The sequence below is a fragment of the Haematobia irritans genome, chromosome 4 (genome assembly GCF_050003625.1).
Source record: "Haematobia irritans isolate KBUSLIRL chromosome 4, ASM5000362v1, whole genome shotgun sequence".
NCBI lineage: Eukaryota > Metazoa > Arthropoda > Insecta > Diptera > Muscidae > Haematobia > Haematobia irritans.
Window position 1 is genome coordinate 288641 of NC_134400.1, and position 19653 is coordinate 308293.

The window sequence follows — 19653 nt, forward strand, 5'->3', positions numbered from 1 at the left end:
AAGCTGAGTACTATGATCAGTTTTCAAGCTGAAAACCAGCTTGTTTTCATGGTTACTTTTTTTAATTAATTAATATAGAAATATAAAATTATTTGCAATCAATTCTTGGATCTTTTCCGTCCATTATTTGGTAAGACTTTACCAAATTTATATAATCGTCTTCATACATATTTTTGTACTTTTAGTTTAGTGTTTTGGTGAAAACCCCGAACATAGTACTCACCTTAACTTTGCATACGATAGCTGCACACTTGGTACACACAGAAAAAATGTTCGTGTACTTTTTTAGGTCTGGCAGACGTTGGGGATTTTATATCGATAGGGACATAGGTATAGCGACTGTGACATTTGCATTTCATAAACAAATTAAGACTTAAGCAATATACAGATCTCAAAAGCTATACTTTTATGAAATCTCATATTTTTAAGACAAATGGACACAAAGTAAAGATACTCTAACAACCTTTAATTTAGTAATTTGGCGTGGAATAACTTCCCAATGGCAGAGTGGTGGAAATTCTAAGAAGTGCCGTCACATTCAATAAAAATATTGGGAGGATTCGGCTGAGCATCGTTTAGTTTATGGTAGGAATAAAACTGAACTTTGAAATACTGGCGGGGTTGGAGTGAATGGCCAATTCAATGGGTCTTCTTTCCTTAAAACATCAGTAAAGAAAAATAACACTAAACATTTTCGTCTGTGGAACACGAGTACTTCAGCATTTCAAAGTTCGCCTTTATCGCCATCGCTAACATAGTCTATAACTGTGATGGAAACCGTACCAAAAATATATTGGAGATGTTTTGTCATTACATTTTTTAGTTGCCATAATTTGTTATTGAAGAAATAACACCAACTTCAACGAAAGATTAGCTTTCTCTTACATACATCAATATAAGTAAAAAAAACTATGCGTATAATTTAGTTGAACCAATATTTATTATTTATAAGCATTATATTGATAGTATTTAGTCTTTTTGTCTCACCCAAAGAATTATGTGGCATGTATATAAACATATCTTTGATGACCAGTCTGTATTCATTCATACATCCATTTCTTAATGAAAATTGAAGTTTTTTATGAATATAATGATGTTATATTCAGCGAACAATACAGCGTTCATTTATTTATTACTGTTTTCTTTGTTATGGTCGGTTTCGAAAATGTCATTTCATTTACAATGAAATAGATTATACAAGTGACATTTTGTCGCATAAATTATCTATATCTTACGTCCTAAAGTGGTAGTATTATGGAGATATATGGGGTATACATATTTTATTCAATGCAACTTTTATGCTGCAATAGCTCATTAAAAACAATTACTGTTTTCTGACTATGAATATTGACAATTTTTATTATTTTTATAATGGAAAACAAACTTAACAAGTAGTGATAAATAAAAGTCAATTTTGTTATTACATTTTCTAAAACATATTTTTAGGATAAAAAAATTTCAAAGTGAAATTAATTTGATTCCAATAACGTGGTTTAAATCTTAACTTATGAACGAAGGTCATAAGATTTCGCAATACCAGAAAATTATAAAATTTAACGAAAAATCGTTATAAAATAATGAGAACTCATAATGAAACATTTTTATTGCATTCAATTTTTTACCAGGCCGTTTTGTTAAATTTTATATAAAACAATCTCGCACGTATACACCCTTCTGTCACTTTTTTGCAAAATTTGAATAAAGCATTCTTATAAGTTCCGATTTCAACGGATTTTGCATTTCAAATTACGATTTTTTGATGTATTGGTGTAATGTACGATGTGATTGATTTTATTGGAAATAGCATCGATGATAACATAGATACTTAAATGAAATGATGCAATAAAGCAGAAAGTTCTATTCCCTCAACCGAAAATGGACTCTTAAGTGTTTGTTTCATTTGACAGTAGAGATCGTATATTATTTTTTTAATTTGCTGTGCGAAATCCTATTGGCGTTTCAATAGATGCTTGCCTATAGTAAACTTGAAATTATAATAAGGAAATCTATATTTAATCTAAAACTATACAGCTTTAATTTGGTTAATATACAAAGTAATTGCCAAACATGTTTACTGCCAATATAATTAGAATTTTACCCAAGTTTCCAATTATTTAAATTAGAGAACATATTTTTACTTCAGTATTAAAAATATCAAAATTATCTTGCTGCTAGGCATCTGTAGCAGTAGAAGGGTGTGTTCCCGTTTGGTGTTGCAGCTGTTGTTGTTGTTGTTTTCTGCGCTTTTTCGTCCACATCTCGTGACAATCTTGCCAAGTAGGTAAAGTTGGTACAGGCATCCTTAAATAAAATATAAATTACTTTTAGTATACGTTTTTTAAACGACGTTTAGAATAAGCATAGGGTTTTTACATGAAAAATTGATTTTCTTTTACTTGACGATATTTCGCCTTAATATAATATGTAAAGGTGAGTACTATGTTCAGTTTTTTCACCACAACACTAAATTAAAAATACAAAAAATATAAAAATGTATGAAAAATTGATTTTCTTTTACTTGGCGATATTTCGCCTTAATATAATATGTAAAGGTGAGTACTATGTTCAGTTTTTTCACCACAACACTAAATTAAAAATACAAAAAATGTAAAAATGTATGAAGACAGTTATATTTTTATCAAGTTTTGTCAAATTATGGATGGAAAAGATACAAAGCATTGATTACGAAACATTTTATATTTCTAAATTAATTGATTCAAAAAAGTAACCGTGAAAATAAGTAACAGCTGAAACTGAACATAATACTTATCTTAAGGCATAAATAATACCACACAGGTTGACAAATGTACTCTCCCTTGTCCAAGTTTTGCGGTTTCGTAAAACGCTAAATGTTCAACCTTTCATGTAAGTCTAATTACAAAGAGTTAAAATTCGAAATTTTCATTAGGTATTCTGATGTCAAGACTTGCAATTATATAAAGGTTTAAACAAAGATGTAAACGTGTACGATTTTTTGCCAATAAAAAATTTTCACAAAACATGACACGGATGTTTTTGTTTATGTCGTCTTAAAAACACCTTACATATTAAGCAAACTATCGACAAATAAAGGAAAATGTTGTTAACACTTTTACGCATAGACCCGAGCTTGATCAGATGTGTGTAGAGAAGCGAAAAATCACATTTGTTCCGTTTAACCGATCTTTATCCATTTTTACTTATAGTTTACAAATAGTCTATAACTTTTTATAACAATTAACATACTCTTCAGGATTCACATTTTTTAACCACTGTGATTTGAGAGCATCCTCGGCAGTTACACGTTTCTCTGGATCCAGTTCGAGCATTCTATCAAGCAAATCCAACGCTGGACCTGGCATGAATTCGAAATCTTCCCGCAATCGCCTTCGGTATGTTCTCTTTTGTCTCAGTGTGTGGAATAATGGTAGCTTTATAACATTGGGCCACACGGCAGGAACAGGAGATCCACAAACTTTCGAAATATTTTCTAAAAGCGCCATTTCGTAATTTCCCTGGAAAAGTGGACGTTTAAGGAACAACTCGCCCAATATGCAACCGCAAGACCACACATCAATTGCTGGGCCATAACGTTCCTCTCCAAGGAGAAGTTCCGGCGGTCGGTACCATAAGGTGATAACTTTGTTCGTATAAGGGCGATCGCGATCCTCCGCATTGTACAAACGTGACAGTCCAAAATCTGCAAGTTTTACTTGACCCCTGTAATATAAATACCATAGTTTTACAAAATTTGCTGTAGCATACGTATGAACTCTAGTACATACTTATTGTTCATTAAAATGTTGGAACATTTAATGTCACGATGCAAAAAATTTTTCTTATGGCAGTAATTGAGACCGTCCAGCAGCTGCTTCATTATACTAGCATTGTTTTCATCATTAAACTCAACCATCCCCGACTCCAATAAGCCCATTAAATCGTGGTCCATGTATTCAAATACCAAGTAAAAAGAACCTTTGTCTTTTCGAAACTCTAATGCATCTTGTTTATCAGTTACAACCTCGTGTAAATTCACTATTTTTGGATGGTTTAGCTGACGAAGTATTTTTATTTCGCGCACTGCAGTTATAGGAAACCCTTCCTTTTCATGGTCCATGCGGACTTTTTTAAGAGCAACCATTTCATTTGTATGATGGTCTCTTGCTTTGTACACCTGACCATATGTACCCTCTCCAATTTGTGCAATCATCTCAAAAACATCAACACATCGTTCGCCCCAATCACGAACATTGTTCCTCGAGTCCCTCCGATTGAGAATAACGGGTCGTTTGCGTTTAACGTCTTTATTATTCATTGTCGACTTTTCCAGTCTTCCAACATGACCAGCTGAGCTGTTCACCACACTGTCAAAATCTTCGGGACTATTTATGAGCTCGTCATCGCCACTGAGATCCTCACCTCCTGGAACCATAGGCGGCATTGGCAAATTAAGCAAACTCTTATTAGTATTAACAACATTCGAAGAAGGCGTTGTCACCCCTTTTTTTGACATTGGCTGCTTTGCGGATGGCGCTTGGTGATTAGCTGGTGGTGATGGTGTCGAAGGAATGGCCAAATCCGCAGCTGTTATTCCAGGAGGCATTGGTAGTGCTGTGAGACTTTTTGGTTTATTTGATTTTGTCGCAATTTCTTGTTCCCTTGGTTGGCAGGAGACTTCGTCTGTTTCGTCAGCGCCATTTGAACTGGCCAACTGCGGCATTGGAATGTTATTTACATCAACTGCAGTCTTTTTCACCCCATTGCTTGACAAAGTTCCACCCGAAATTTGAACAGTATTGGTTGACGTATTTATTGCCGATATTGATGTGGAACATTGAACGTCTCCAGCTGGTTCGTTAATTATTGGCTTTGCTAGATTACTGTCCATAGATGAACTGTTGTCATTAATCACGAGAGTTCCATTACTGTTGCTATTCTCTTCTTGCTTTTCGATAATTTCCTAAAAAAAATTGAATACATTTAATTTTTTTTTAACTAAGCCTTAAGCTTTTTATAGATTGTATTGGATTTGAAACTAATTTTACTTATAGTAATATTACGTGCAATTTTTAGACCACACAATTTGACAATGTTCTTTTGAACGGTGTTACTTCATTTTCCTTTCACAAGTATCGACCGATCGGCATATGGACTTCTCAAATTACTTGAATTTGAAATATGTTATGCAATTTCGTTGGCTGATTCTACCAAAGTAAACAAAAAAATTTTGTTATATGATTTATAGTACCACCCCAGCAAAGTATATAGTGAAACTTGTTCGAAGTGCATTAGACCACGAAACGACATGTGTGAAACTGAGATATAACAACCTAGCAAAAACGAACGGCAACATATCAATACAATTTGGATTACCAGTAGGAAAACTGTGATTACATTGCGGTCATTTGTAATGACAATAACAAATACTTCTCGATAATTTGTGAGGATTATTATAAATAAAATGTAATGCAGTTGAAATTATAACATAATTGAGTACAATTATAATTGAGCATTTACTTAGAAACACACAAAAATATGTAATGTAACGGTAATTCTGAAGATTTTCCGTTTAGAAATATTTTTTTACAAATATTTCATAATAATGATTTTAAATGGATGACCTTACCAAATTATATATTATTCACTAATTAAACTTTTTGACACAACACACATTTGTTTCTATTGTAATCATGAAATTAATTTGCGTTTGATCACTTTTTGATTAATTTATTAAATTTGTTTGTGAATCGACATTAGCATTAATGTCGACAAAACTAAATGTGCTGTTTTCCATGGATCTCGTGGATCTGCTTCCACCCCATCAATTATTGTTCAGAATACTGAAGTGTCTTGCTTGGAATGTGTATCATGTTTAGGGTATGAAATTGATTGCGATCTCAATTTTACTACTCATATATCTCACGTATGTTCCAAGGTGAATATGACTCTTAGACGTCTTTATAGTCTTAATGTTATTTTGCCTGAAGATGTAAGATGCAGGCTTGCGCATGCGTTGCTTATGCCAAACATATTGTATGGCCTAGAGGTTTATACAGGCACGAACTTGGCCAATATACGGAAACTTAATACTTGTTATCATAGCATTTTGAGATTTGTATTTGGGAGACGCGCTTGTGATAACTATGAACATTTTTCATCGCAGTTTTTAGGTTGTTCGTTTGAAAATTTTTTACGTTTTAGGTGTTTATATTTCTTCTTCTGCATTGTTAAGTATGGTCTTCCGTTGTATCTTGTGAATTCTATCACCTTTTTGTCCACCAGTAGAAATACTCAAGTTCTTCTTGAGCATTTCTCCCATTTGGTACTTGAACGGTCATACTCGGTGCGAGTGGCAAGATTATGGAATTCGCTGCCACATCACCTGAAAAATTTTTCAATTAATCCTTCATTATTCAAGCGCAAATTACTTTTATATTTCTCAGACATGGAATGAACTGTCTAGGACCATCATACTGACAATCGATTTTCTTGCTGTACCAATCTTTTGTATATAATACTTAATTTTTATTAAAAGATTGTGTGCTAGTATAGGTTTAATAGTTAGTTTTAAGTCAATTTTTCCTGAATTGTACTAAATTCTATCAACATGTTGTCCTATAGGGCGTTGGTTGATTAAATAAATGAATAAATAAATAAATAAATTTCAATTTCTCCAGCATCTCACAGCATTGCAATGCGGTAATTATTATTTTCGAGATTATATTCTAATAAAGTAATTCACTAATCTAACTTACTGAAACAACACACAATTTTTTTCTATTTTAACCATGAAATTAATTTGGACGTCATATTCGAGTTTTTATACTTCGCGGGGCTGAATTAATTTTTATATAAAAAATATTGAAGTTATTATTTTCGAGTTTTTGATACCTAAGCCTGGGATGAAGGACTCTCCTCCTTGGACATACGTATGCAAATTTATTACAGAGCGATGTCAATTCATAAATGGTTATTACTTTTGGAGTAGTACTACGTAAAAGATTACGGGGCAACGAGTTTTTGATACCTAAGACTGGGATGAAGGACTCTCCTCCTTGGACATGCGTATGTAAATTTATTGCAGAGCGATGTCAATTCATAAATGGTTATTACTTTTTGAGTAGTACTACGTAAAAGATTACGGGGCAACGAGTTTTTCCTAGAAAACCACTCAGGGCCCTATCTCAAGACCTGGGCATTTCCGAGGCAACATTTTATATTGTTGGAATCAGTATTCAGCATGTAAAATACTTCAAATTCAAGCAAGTATGGTGCCCATAAGTTGAAGTTGCTTCCTTTTCTGAAAATGTGGCTTTATGACTATTTAAAGGAATGAAGTAGAGATGAATAAACATCTGTCAGTAAAAATTCTAACAAAAACACGTTATCGGCAGTGGCTCCTTTTTCAGAACGTTTTCACATTTTGAAACTCGATCGGAATATTTGAAGATTGAGTTTGAATGCGAAAATCTAAAACATCCGCCTGTCTCTCTGTTAAGTAAATCAAAAACACAAAATGCAAAACTTGTTATACCAATTTAAATTTCCACATTTGCTTTTTTATAGCTCATTCACATTAGGCTCGAAATCTACTAAAAGTGGATTTGAAATCCCATTTTAATAAGGCAACTGACAGTTGAAATCTAGTTAAAGTAGATTTTGAATGTGTAATGTGTATGAGGTTTTATGTATCTTTACTTAGGCTTGCTGTAGAAATGTAATACATTTTTTATTTAGTCTTACTGGCTTTTTATTACGAAATAAATGGAAATTGAAAATGGATACAGTTACATCACTGAAAGATGTTTTTCTTCTTGTCAGAATTTGGGCTTGTATCCGAATTTCTCTTCGTGCAATGTGGAAATGGCAACTATTGCACCAAAGTGGTTTGTGCATAATAGCGCAAAAGTATATTACCTTATTGCTAATTCAAAACGTATGATTCGAATTTTTAATGGAATGCGAGTACCAAAAAATTTGGTGTTGCAATGTGCTAACACCATAAATTTTGTTTCAATGAAATAGAAACAAAGAAAAACCAAGATTTAAAAAAAGTAAAAATTTAAAAATTAAATGAAAAAAAAAAGAAAAAATCACGAATAAAAACTCTAATTTAAAATAAAACGACGTAGTCGAATAATTTATAATTCTTACAAAATGCCAATTCTAATAGGAATAGAAAAAAATATATTGGAAATTTTTGTGAAAACTAAAATTTAATAAAAATATAGCATTCTGGGAATTCTTCATGTCCTACCTGTAGAGCCTTTTGGCGTTTATGTTTATCTTTAACCAGCTCTGCAAAAAGACTGGTTTCACTTATTTTTTTACTGTAATCTATACGTTTTTGCTTCAAATCACGAGGTGTACTTGGAGTTCGACTTCTTGATAAGCTAGCGGGAGAGTGGCTTGAGCGAGATCTTCTATATCTTGAAGAAGAGCGACGGGATCTATAATAGTGGTGCGAGCCACTAGTTGGAGATGTTGTAGGAGATTCAGCATATCTTGAAGGTCTCGGGGAACGAGAACGAGAAGTGTATCGTTCGCTCCGCTTCGAGGATTTTGAACGTACTGGCGACGGTGATGTCGGGTATTTGTACTTGTAAGAGCTTCCTCTGTATGATGATGACTGTAAAGGAGATTGTCTTGCCTTTGTTCCAGACAGACTAGGGCTTCTAAAATGAAAAGAATCGACAATTGTAATTGTAAGAACTATACATAATATTCTTACCTTGTGAAACGTCTACTGTAGCGATCATATTCACTTGTTCGCTTACCACGCGAGTTACATGTCTTGTGATGGCTTTGGTCATAGTAAGAGTTTGATGTGCGCCCCTCGTGCATTTTTCGTTTCTTGTGCGGAGGAGTCGAAGGTTGGTGGTGGTAGTAACGGTCGGTTTCTTTATATTTGTGGCTGTCTGAACTTACGGACGCAGGCTGACGTTGGTGGTAATGGATACTTCCCGCATTGGCCGACGAATCCCTCGAATGGTGGTGGTGGTGACGATGTTCGTCCTTAGATGGGCTCACAACATAGCGAGTATTCCGCAAATCACGACTAGTAATAGACACTGTATTTGCGTAAAGTGGTGGCGTGTGTGGAGAGTGAGCACTTGGGAATCGATTCTTAGTGCCAGAGGATCGAGTAGGAGTGCGGTGACGAGAAGCTCCAATACGATTAGGCACAGTTACCTGCAAGCCAACAATGTTACTTACACTTGTCGATGACGAAGGCACTGCTACTGCTGTTACCATATTTGCAGATTCCGAATAGTAGCTATTGCTACTTCCAGGTCTTATGGGAGGAGGGGTATCTGTTGAGCGAGGGCTGCGCTGCTTTCGAGGTGTATATGTAGGATCAGATGGGCTTTTTACTGCCGCAGCATTTACGGGTGGCGGCGTGTAATGTCTTAAAGAAACAGCTGAATCTAGCACATCATCTAAATCATTATCTGATATAGATTCAATGCTTGAAAATGACTTTGCCCTCTTTTTCTTCCGTTTTTTCGATTTTCGATTTCGTTTGTGTTTTTTATCTTTTTTGTTCTTCTTTCTTTTCTGACGCTTCATTTCCGCCTCTAACTCATCGGTATCAATGGTTCCACTTGACAAATACTGATCTAATCCAACATCCCAATCGGACTCCTCAGCGGGATTTTTTTCTGGTACGAGGACTACGGATGGACTTGACCTTACGGAAGACCGACGGTCACTTATATCGCAGAGCTCAATTTGTTTATCATCGGCTTTATCCAACTCCTTTGATGAATTATGTTGATCACAGCTGCTATTTTTGGATGCGGAATGGACTGGTGATCCAAGAATAATGCGTCTCACATGATTGGGTGAAAGTTTTGACAAACTTTCGAAACTCTCCTTCCGTTTGTTCCTAAAATATCAATGTTATATAAAGCATGTAAATTGAACTATCATATAATCTTAAACTACAACAGAAAGATCAGTGGAATTGGTGTATTTGACCTATGTACGAGATTTAAAGCATGATTCCAAAGGATTACAAAATTACCTGTAGCTTTCTTCATCGCTGCTTACGTTTGCATCTAAACGTAAGTCTTGTCTTTGTAAAGATAACCTATTTATTTTTGTCGAACTTTCGTTAATACGCTTCTTTCCAATATCACCAGAACCTTCGCATATAACCGGGGAAGATTTGTCCGTGTCTATTTCGCCCGCCTCTGGATCGGAGAAGTCCGTTGAGCTAACATCTGAGTATTCAACAATATTTGATGCACCCTTGAATGCCTTTTGGGTTGATTGGTCATCATCACCAACAGCATGGCAACTGGAGGTAGATTGACGGCGTAAGGTGCTGCTTTGACTTCCCGTGTTTGACTTTTCATGTGTCCTTCGCATTTTTCTTTTCTTCACTTTTTTGTGCTTTTTTTGGTGGCAATCACTATCACCATCTATTTCATTTTCGGAACTCATAACTTATTTACTTCTTCCCTTCAAAACAATTAAATTGTAGACCTTGCAAGCAAAAATATTATTGCTTGGTAATGTCTTTGCAAATGAGGTGTTCGTCAGAAATCTATTAAAATTTTCACCGAAATTTAGTTTTTTATTCCTCTCAACATTTCGTGTGTTCCGACAACAGCACCAGGGATGATAAATAGTATTCTTGAAATTGAACTGAATCACCCACGAAAAAGTACCTTTTTAAGCCAAATGGTACTTTTTCATTTTGTTAAAGGTCATTTCCTCTCTTGCTTATGGAAGAGATACCAGAATAAAATGGTTAGAATGTCCGTTGTCATACAGAATACCATGATATTATTGTGGTACTTCCAGAAATAATGATGTAATTCATATATCACATAACGTGTGAAAAAGTCCTAAAATTGGACTTAATTACCATTTGATTTTTTCCAATGTACCAAAATTAAATTTCATGAAAATTTTCTATTTGATTTGAGGAAAATGTTTCAATTGTCTATAAACGGATTTGGAATAGCATTCAAATTTTTGTTTATAAATTTAAAAAGTTGAAAATTTTACAAAATGTGTTTCGGGTACTACGGTATTTTTTGTACTCAAATAGTGTAAAAAAGTACAAAAGTAAACTTTGTCAACCCTGGTACAAAGTCGATTTGTTGTAAACTATGAAGCCTTTAGATTTTGCGGTCACATTGGCCAGGGTTTTGAGAGTATGACTATGTGTCAATACGTTGCAAATCAAAATGAGCTGAATAAAATTTTGTTTGGATTTCGATTTCATTCTCATCGTTATGCGCTTTGCAGACTATCAGTTATTCCGGACTGAATGTCGGTGTTTGTAAAGTATCTTACAGTGTGTCGGATCTATACGACTTGTCGGCGATGACTAAATAATCGGTAAATGTGTTATCGTTCCCATAAACCTGCAGCAGTATCGATTATGCCTTCGGACTTAACTTATAATTTGCACAATATATGGGATATGTTCGACACGAGCACTGTCGTCCGGAATAACTAATAGTCTGTAAAGCGCAAAACATAACATAGATGTTGACCACCCTTAAAGTTATCGGTACTGGTGCTTGTTAATGTGATCGATAACACATTTATCGATTATTTAGTCATCGCCGACAATTCGTATCGATTGGCCACATTGTAAGATTTACAAACACAGATTTTTTCACGGTTACATATCTTTAATAATTCAGTTTAAAGAAAATAAAGTTTTCCAATTATTGCTTTAGACCATTTCCCATTGCCAAAACAATTATAAATTCACTCAGCTTTTACAGATTTAATAAAAAGCGATTTCATTTGTAGTGTGTATGGCGTACTTCAAATTTTAGTGACAAAATATATGTATATGAACGGAATATAAGAATGCGATGCCGGTTCACGGTTGCAAATTATCGGAGCATATAAGTCATACCTGCCTACAACTGTGGGTAAAAGAAAGATTTAAAAAAAGAAACTGTGGGAAAAAGCGTCGTCAAAGTACAGTATCAATTTTTAAAATAATAATAAATAAGGAAAATAACATCAAATTAAAATATATTATAACTGGGACATTCGTGGAGAATGACAAACAGCTGGGGAGAAAACATAAGCGTATGTGGGAAATGTAAAATGTCAAAGAGTATCTAAATAATAAAACATTTTCAGGAGTACGAGGTTCTACATTTGCTTGGAAAAGGAGGATTCGCTAGTGTTTACAAAGCAAGATGTTTGAGGACCAATCAATACGTCGCTGTAAAAATGGTATTAGGAAAATTGTTATCGGTGCATCATATTATAACAAATTTGAACATTTGCAGATCGACAAAAAGTTAATACAAGGTGCAAGTATGGCTGATAGAGTGCGGCAAGAAGTGGAAATTCATTCCCGATTGAAGCATCCATCTGTTTTGGAGTTATATACCTTTTTTCAAGACGCTAATTATGTATATTTAGTGCTGGAATTGGCCCACAATGGCGAACTTCAAAGATACTTGAAGATGACGATGCGTCGTAATATGACCGAGTCGGAGGCCGCCGCTATATTGCAGCAAGTAGTGGCTGGTCTTCTATATTTGCATTCTCATAATATTATGCACAGAGATATCTCATTGTCCAACTTGTTGCTTTCTAAAGATATGCACATAAAAATAGCCGATTTTGGACTGGCTACACAGTTGAAACAACCAAATGAACGCCACGTAACGATGTGTGGTACCCCGAATTTCATTTCACCTGAAGTAGTGTCGCGCTCGTCTCATGGCCTCCCAGCTGATGTTTGGGGTCTCGGCTGCATGTTCTACACATTACTTGTTGGCCAGCCTCCTTTTGATACCGACGCGGTGCAAGCAACGCTGAATAAAGTAATGATGTCCGATTACCATATTCCATCTTACGTATCGTATGATGCAAGGGATCTGATAGAAAAACTGCTTAGAAAGAAACCAGACGAAAGGATATCTCTTCAACAAGTTCTTGAGCATCCATTCATGCTTCGGTTTGGAAACAATACAACTTCCGACCATCGGGGAAAAGGGATTGCCTATGGTTCAAGCAATTATAGCTGCGATAGTGGAATTATTACCTTCTCAAGTAAGAACTCAAAACTTTTGATTGCTCCCTTGATAACGCTATTTTTTATTAATTAGGCAATTCATCAAGTTCGACGCCTAGGTCAAATGTCTTCGAATCGAGCAGCCAACGAATTTTCACAAATCATTATAGCAACGTACCCTGTAGAGCTTCCAGTCTAGAAAAAGACGTACATACTAGAAATAAGGTTTTTGGTGATACTAGCACTAGCCACAATGTTATGTCTTGTTCAGACGAAAACAAATGGGATGTGGGAGCTGATCATTTAGCCATGCCTTCATATCAAAATATACCAGGAATTCCCAGCAGCCAAACCACACAAAACGACCTAGTCCCTAAAACTTGCGAAATTCAGAATAGAATACCTGTTCCGCCCCTCTGCACAACTCGTCTTTTGCCCACACGTTATAAAACAAAGAATGCTATTATGAGCATTCTGAAGAAAGGAGAAGTTGTCGTAGAATTTATAAAATACAAATCGAAATTCCATGAGGATCGCATCACGGACATATGCTGGATATCAAGTGATGGTATGAGTGTAATTGTATACCAACCTGACCCTGGGCGAGGTTTGCCAATTAGTGATCAACCACCTGACTTACCTTCCATTTCGACTAATCACATTTTTTCCTACAATACATTGCCTCATAAGCATCACAAGAAATATGCTTACGCAGCTCGATTTGTTGAATTGGTCAAAAGCAAAACTCCCAAAATTACTTATTACAGCAGTAAGGCAAAATTCGCATTGATGGAAAGCTTAGAAGATTACGAAACATCATTTTATGATGGCACAAAGATAACCAAGTCATCTCGTGATGGTCTTCGAATATATGATAAACACGGTCGTGAGATGGCTCCAGGGGAAGCGGATCAAACATTAATTGGTCATCAACAAGCTTGTCATGATCACTGTATGGCCATAAGCAAAGCCTTAGAATCAGCGGAGATATCTGATGTACATAGTTCTTTTCCTGCCATAATCGGACGTCGGCCTACAACAGATATTCAGGTGCAGCAACTTAGTTCGAACAAAAAAAGTAATAACAGCCAACATATGTCATCGACTCCAAAATCGCACACAGGATCATCCTTTAACTTTTCTTTGTACTCTTCTTCTACAACATGCGATTCAAAGCAGCAATTTCTTGCATCTCATCAAAACTTGCCTATAAAACGTGTTCAATTCCCTGGTGGTGTGGCAACAGAGGTAAGAAAACTTAATCCGTTATAATTGGATCATTAACCCAACATTGGCAAATTTCAGCTTTCACATGGAGTCATTCAAATGCAATTTAATGATAGTTCCCTTATTTCTGTTATACCATCTGGTGGTGTTACTTTTTATAATAATTCTGGTGTTTCAGTGCACTACGGTCCCCATGACGATCTGCCTTTGCAAGTCAGAGAAAAGATGATGCATCTCCCTACAATAGAAAGAATGCTTAAACAATGTCCCGACTATTCAACGAGAAATCATCAGAATCGATTACATCATCAATTAGAAACTGGCCACGTAACACCTGTGGTGGTTTCTAATCCCAAAACCCCTATGAAATTTTTTAGATAAAAAGTCCCAAAGCATATATTTATATTTATACGTCTTTTCCTCAGCCACCATTCGCTGACAAAATGATGGAACTTTTTTCCTTAGACAGGATCGTAAGGAAGTCTATATATTTTGATCTCCAATCCCGCCTATTCATCCTCTATCACACATAGAATATATTTGATATTTGTTAATAAAAATGTTTATTTATTTTATTTGATCTTTATATCTAGACGGTTACAAGTTGAAGTTGAATGATTGGACAGTGATGAATTAACTTAATTTGTATTGTATAAACACTATATTAATAAAGTGGTTAAAAACTACGTGTGCTTGTGCTATGCTCACATATAAAATCGTTGTGTATTGTATTTAGGCTACAGTAATATTTAATTGCTGAAGTCGATTCCACATCCTTTGTGGAAGGAATATGAGTGAGACGTCTCCCACGAAAATCACACTCACCACCTGAAAACTTATCGTGTGTCGTTTTATGATAAAAAAAAAAAACATTGGAAGTGTTCTTACTATAAACAAATATAGGTTATAGTTTATGGGGATATTTTAGAAACGAAAACTTCACTGGGGATGCATAACAATCCTCAGTAATCATTACAGCATGGCTTATTCAAAAGTTTATCTTTCATATATGAGTATATGTCTGTCTGTAAGTGTAATATACGTTTCCAATGCAAAGTGGGACAATATGCTCTTTTAAATATGACATATATTTAATATATATATTTAGAGGTGAAGTGCAGTTATTCTTGAAAATATAGTTTGGGTTCTTTAAATGGTTTCATGAGCTTTATATAAAGGATGCGCCAGTCATCACGCATTGTTTCGGATGTATTTGGTAAAATATTGGACGGAATATTTTTACTACTCACGATGATGCAATACAGAACTTTCCGTAAATGGTTCTAAATCGTACTTAAAAGTACACACACACACACACATATATATATATATATATATATATATATATATATATATATATATATATATATATATATATATATATATATATATATATATATATATTTATGTAAAACACATAAGTGCATCCATTAATATACATACAATAATTACCACGTGTAGCCTGTTAGTTGCTTAGGCGAGCTCAAAATGAATTATCTGGAATGTAATCTAAAATCTATCTTTCGATGTGGCGCTGTATTCAAGTTCGTTGAGCTTTTGAAGTTCTTGCAATTCTTGGAATTTTTCATGATCACGTATGTGCGCATAATTTGCAGATAAACACATCAAATAGTGTACGAGACTCAGCATAACCAACAAAGTCGCTAATGTTGCTAATATAAACATCACTTCCGCATTTTCTACACCATCTTTGCAAAACGCTTTTATTTCATAAGCCTCACAAAGTTTCATATCTTCTTGTTTAGTATTTGCGGGAAACATAAAGTCTGAAATTTATGTCAGCAATAAATATTTTGTTAAATACCTTTCAAAATTTGTACTTACGAAACTGTGTGAAATCTATGCAACTGTGGGAGGTTTCCACACTGGAACACATGTTCCAGAACATTGTAAAGATAAAAGTGCATACAACCAAAAAGCATAGGATTAGTGTCCAAATAAAATTCAATAAATATGTCAAGCCCATTAACTAAGGATAAAAAGAATAAAATTTGATTATTTTTTCAATCAGGAATTTCATTTATTTTGATGCAAATTACCACTGCACAAGATATACGACCACCAACACGAGATCTCCATGCTCTGTATACTTTGTGACGCGTAGCTCCGGTTGCTGGAAATGAAATTTAATATTATTATAAATCATCTCAGGATCATATATTTGCTTCTCTTTATAAAAGGAAATGTAAATTGTGAAAAAATGGACTTAGTAAGTATGATGTCAAAGAACAACTACATATTATAATAAGATCAGAGAATGACAGCGGTCCAGTTTGTACCGAGATAAGCCGACATAATCGACTGGCTAGCCGACTAGCCAAAATAGTCGTCCTCGGCTTCATTCTCTGCTTAGGTTTCAGTAGAATATTGGATAAATCATTTATTCAATCATTCAATTTATGAATAATGATTTTTTAGGCGTCTTACCAAGGAAGCCGACAAACAATATCATGAATCCTAATGCGGCCATTGCAGCAGCGATTGTAACAAATATCATCTGAACAGCTTCGATCCTTCATGAGATATAAAAAATAATTGATGTTATTAATTTCATAAATTGCCTTCGTTGATTTGTAAACATTTCTACAGTTTACTTACCATATTAATCTCAAATGAAACACTTGATCTATCATAATTATCGTCAAAGAAGCGCTCCTATACATTGTACCACAAAATACACCTACTCCTAGAAGACACATAAGAGTGGCTATAAGGGTCGCATACGGAACTCTTGCCATACATGATTGACAGCAATCACCTGGAAATAAAATAATTTTAAATGGTATGATTTTATTATCATATTTCTTATTTGAACACAATTATAAAAACAAATCAATGAAATGCTTAGGTCTAAAAATTGTTGCTCATCGCCTAAGACAATGGAGTACATTGTCTAAGCGAGCCTAAAAACTAACGGGCTGCCACTATCCCTAACCTATCATTGCACAAGTTTTTAAATGAAATGTAATTGTTAATCTTGTTTGACATTTGACGCTATTCGATTAACGTCAACCCCATTGCACTTAATCAAAACTAGAACTGCTCCACTTCATATAAAATGTATAGAGAATCCTTTTTTTCGTACCTTTTTTTAGGAATATTATTGTCATGATTAAATTCAATGTGAAGAGAGGTCAGGTTAGAAAGCTTGTGTCTATGTATAAGTTTTAGTTAAGAAGAACTAGATGATCTTATAGTTAGGTAGAATATAGTATTAAAGACTACTGTAATGTATATAGATAAAGGTAAAAATAAAAAAAATTGTTTCATTGTCCTCCACTTCATGTGACGTTTTAGAACACAAATACCTCCTTTTACCAGTAGAAATATATTCCGCTTAAAATTTATGAACTTTTTGCATGCTCTACAAGACGATGTACGTTAGATAGTTTTTGTCATATACTTGTAAGTCTTTCGCGTTGCAAAATTTAAAACATAAGTTATAAAATAAGTTATTAAATATGGCATACTAACACCTTTTGCATTATATGTATAACGTTCGAGAGAAAGTTCAGAACGATTACGACGATTGGTTTTGACATAGTTCTGGTTTGTATTATATGCTCGAGTAAGAACACCATCGTCTTCAAAATTTGTCTCCAACAATATTTCTTCACGCGGATCCCGTATACGAGTTTGATCATGTGAATAATGACTCATTTCCAATTTAATTTGTCATACGAAAAGAAATCGAAATATTCCTTTAAATTTATGTTAATATTATATATACACAATGTTTGTCTACTGGTATTCTGAAGATATGTTATAAAAAGTTGTAGATTCCCGAATGACTTATTTCTGATGAGTATAAAATGACATACTGTTAAATGTAGTGTGTGTATTAAAACCCTTTGTTATCCGTTATCTTATCTCGTTAGCGGACTGTGTTCCAGTATAAGAGGCAGGCTAACAAATTACGTTAAGGCGGGTCAGTTGATATGATTGTGCTGATAATTTCTCAACCGTCACATTTTTTCTTTCTATTGAACGAAGCCTCAACATTGTGTGATGTATTATAAAAACGTAACTTCCTAACTTACCTAAAACAAAAATGCATTTTTCGTAATAAACCAAAATCGAATAAACCAAATCGAAAGAAGAAATCGAATCGTTGGATTTCTTGTTTTATACGACCTTTTTGATTAAAATAGAATTCAATTCTTTCTTTGCGCTAGATATCTTCATCTTTTTCGTCTACATATTACGTTTTGTACATTATTTCGTAATTTACATTGAAATGCTCCTCAAGGGTATTTGAGAAAATAGTTTCAGTCCACACATTAGACATATGCTAAGTACACCTGAAATATAGGGCTGCCACTATACCTAACCTAACATCTAATTGATAAGAGAGATTCGCCACCTGTGGTATCACATTGGACTGAAAATAACGATTTGGATTTTATTTATTATGGACTCAAACCCTCCGTGTACACTCTTCACATATATGGACTGAGTTTTTTTTTTAATTTTTGAATAATTAAATAAGCCTCTTACTCGAGGCTTATTTAATTCAGTTTTTGCCGTAGTTATTCCGTTAATTTTGTGTAGGGTATCGCATAAATAACATGACCCTATTTTATCCTTTTTTTAGACTTCCAAATGTAATCAATCGACTCTAATCTAAATCAAAGCCGACTTTTCCAAAACTTGAAAAATTTTTGTCAAATTTTCCATTCCGATAATTAAACATTAATTTTCCATGTACGCTAAAATATGTTGCCACCCATTCGTCGAAATTCGAGCTTAGAAATGTAATGTCGGGAGATTACTAATTTGGGAGTGGTCTTTGTTTGATGTCTCCAATCAAATTGTTTATTGATGTGCGTAGTAGTCGTAAATTATTCTTTGATTAAGGACCACAGCAAAGGCACTTCTAAGTAATTATACAGATATATTTTTTGTTTGTTATTTGGAGTACTCACCCATTTTTACAAAACTACTATTTTAACTTGATCAAAGCCAGCATCAAAGGTGCAAACTTGTTTTTTTATGTATATATACTATCAATAAATCTCTCAATGTAAATTATTCAAGTTTATAGCATAGCATATATTAGCTAGACAGCACGTATTAAAACTTTTGAACAAAATATGTGAAATAGAAGATTAATTTGATCAAATGAAAACTAAAGTAAAAACATTCCAACTGCAAGCTTACAACCAAAAATTGTTTTTGCTTACAACAATTTGTTGTCAACAAACACCCAAAGTATCGATATCTCGAAATCAAAGTATCGATATCTCGAAATCGATATCTCGAATCAACGGTGGTTTGAGAATGATTTCCAATGTTGCCATAATTCAACAATTTGTTGTCAACAAACACCGTATACCCCGCGCACCACCTCTCAACAACACCCTCCCTACGACGATCACCAGATCTATGATGCCACCTTTCCTGGGTTTTAGTTGTGGGTA

At 34.3% G+C, this 19653-nt stretch overlaps 3 protein-coding genes across 4 annotated transcripts; 1 reads left to right on the forward strand and 2 right to left on the reverse strand.

The window, feature by feature from the left end:
- Positions 1 to 921: 921 nt before the first annotated feature.
- Positions 922 to 10611, reverse strand: Cdk12 (Cyclin-dependent kinase 12). The gene is made up of 6 exons (XM_075304874.1): positions 10007 to 10611; positions 8711 to 9868; positions 8237 to 8654; positions 3765 to 4939; positions 3226 to 3699; positions 922 to 2301 (listed from the first exon to the last, which is right to left on the reverse strand). The coding sequence occupies exons 1-6, from the start codon at positions 10426 to 10428 to the stop codon at positions 2172 to 2174; spliced, it is 3777 nt and encodes a 1258-aa protein (XP_075160989.1). The 5' UTR covers positions 10429 to 10611; the 3' UTR covers positions 922 to 2171.
- A 1274-nt stretch (positions 10612 to 11885) lies between these two features.
- SAK (polo like kinase SAK) lies at positions 11886 to 14928 on the forward strand. Its single transcript, XM_075307523.1, has 5 exons — positions 11886 to 12045; positions 12100 to 12195; positions 12252 to 13023; positions 13080 to 14233; positions 14291 to 14928. The coding sequence occupies exons 1-5, from the start codon at positions 12016 to 12018 to the stop codon at positions 14591 to 14593; spliced, it is 2355 nt and encodes a 784-aa protein (XP_075163638.1). The 5' UTR covers positions 11886 to 12015; the 3' UTR covers positions 14594 to 14928.
- M6 (neuronal membrane glycoprotein M6) lies at positions 14752 to 19414 on the reverse strand. Of its 2 annotated transcripts, none has more exons than XM_075307525.1 (6): positions 19159 to 19414; positions 16832 to 16991; positions 16661 to 16746; positions 16273 to 16346; positions 16058 to 16202; positions 14752 to 15999 (listed from the first exon to the last, which is right to left on the reverse strand). In XM_075307525.1, exons 1-6 carry the CDS (start codon positions 19160 to 19162, stop codon positions 15722 to 15724), a joined length of 747 nt encoding a protein of 248 aa, XP_075163640.1. In that variant the 5' UTR covers positions 19163 to 19414; the 3' UTR covers positions 14752 to 15721. The 2 variants fall into 2 exon arrangements, with proteins under 2 accessions (XP_075163640.1, XP_075163639.1); XM_075307524.1 differs by lacking the exon at positions 19159 to 19414 and adding an exon at positions 17710 to 18044.
- Positions 19415 to 19653: the final 239 nt, after the last annotated feature.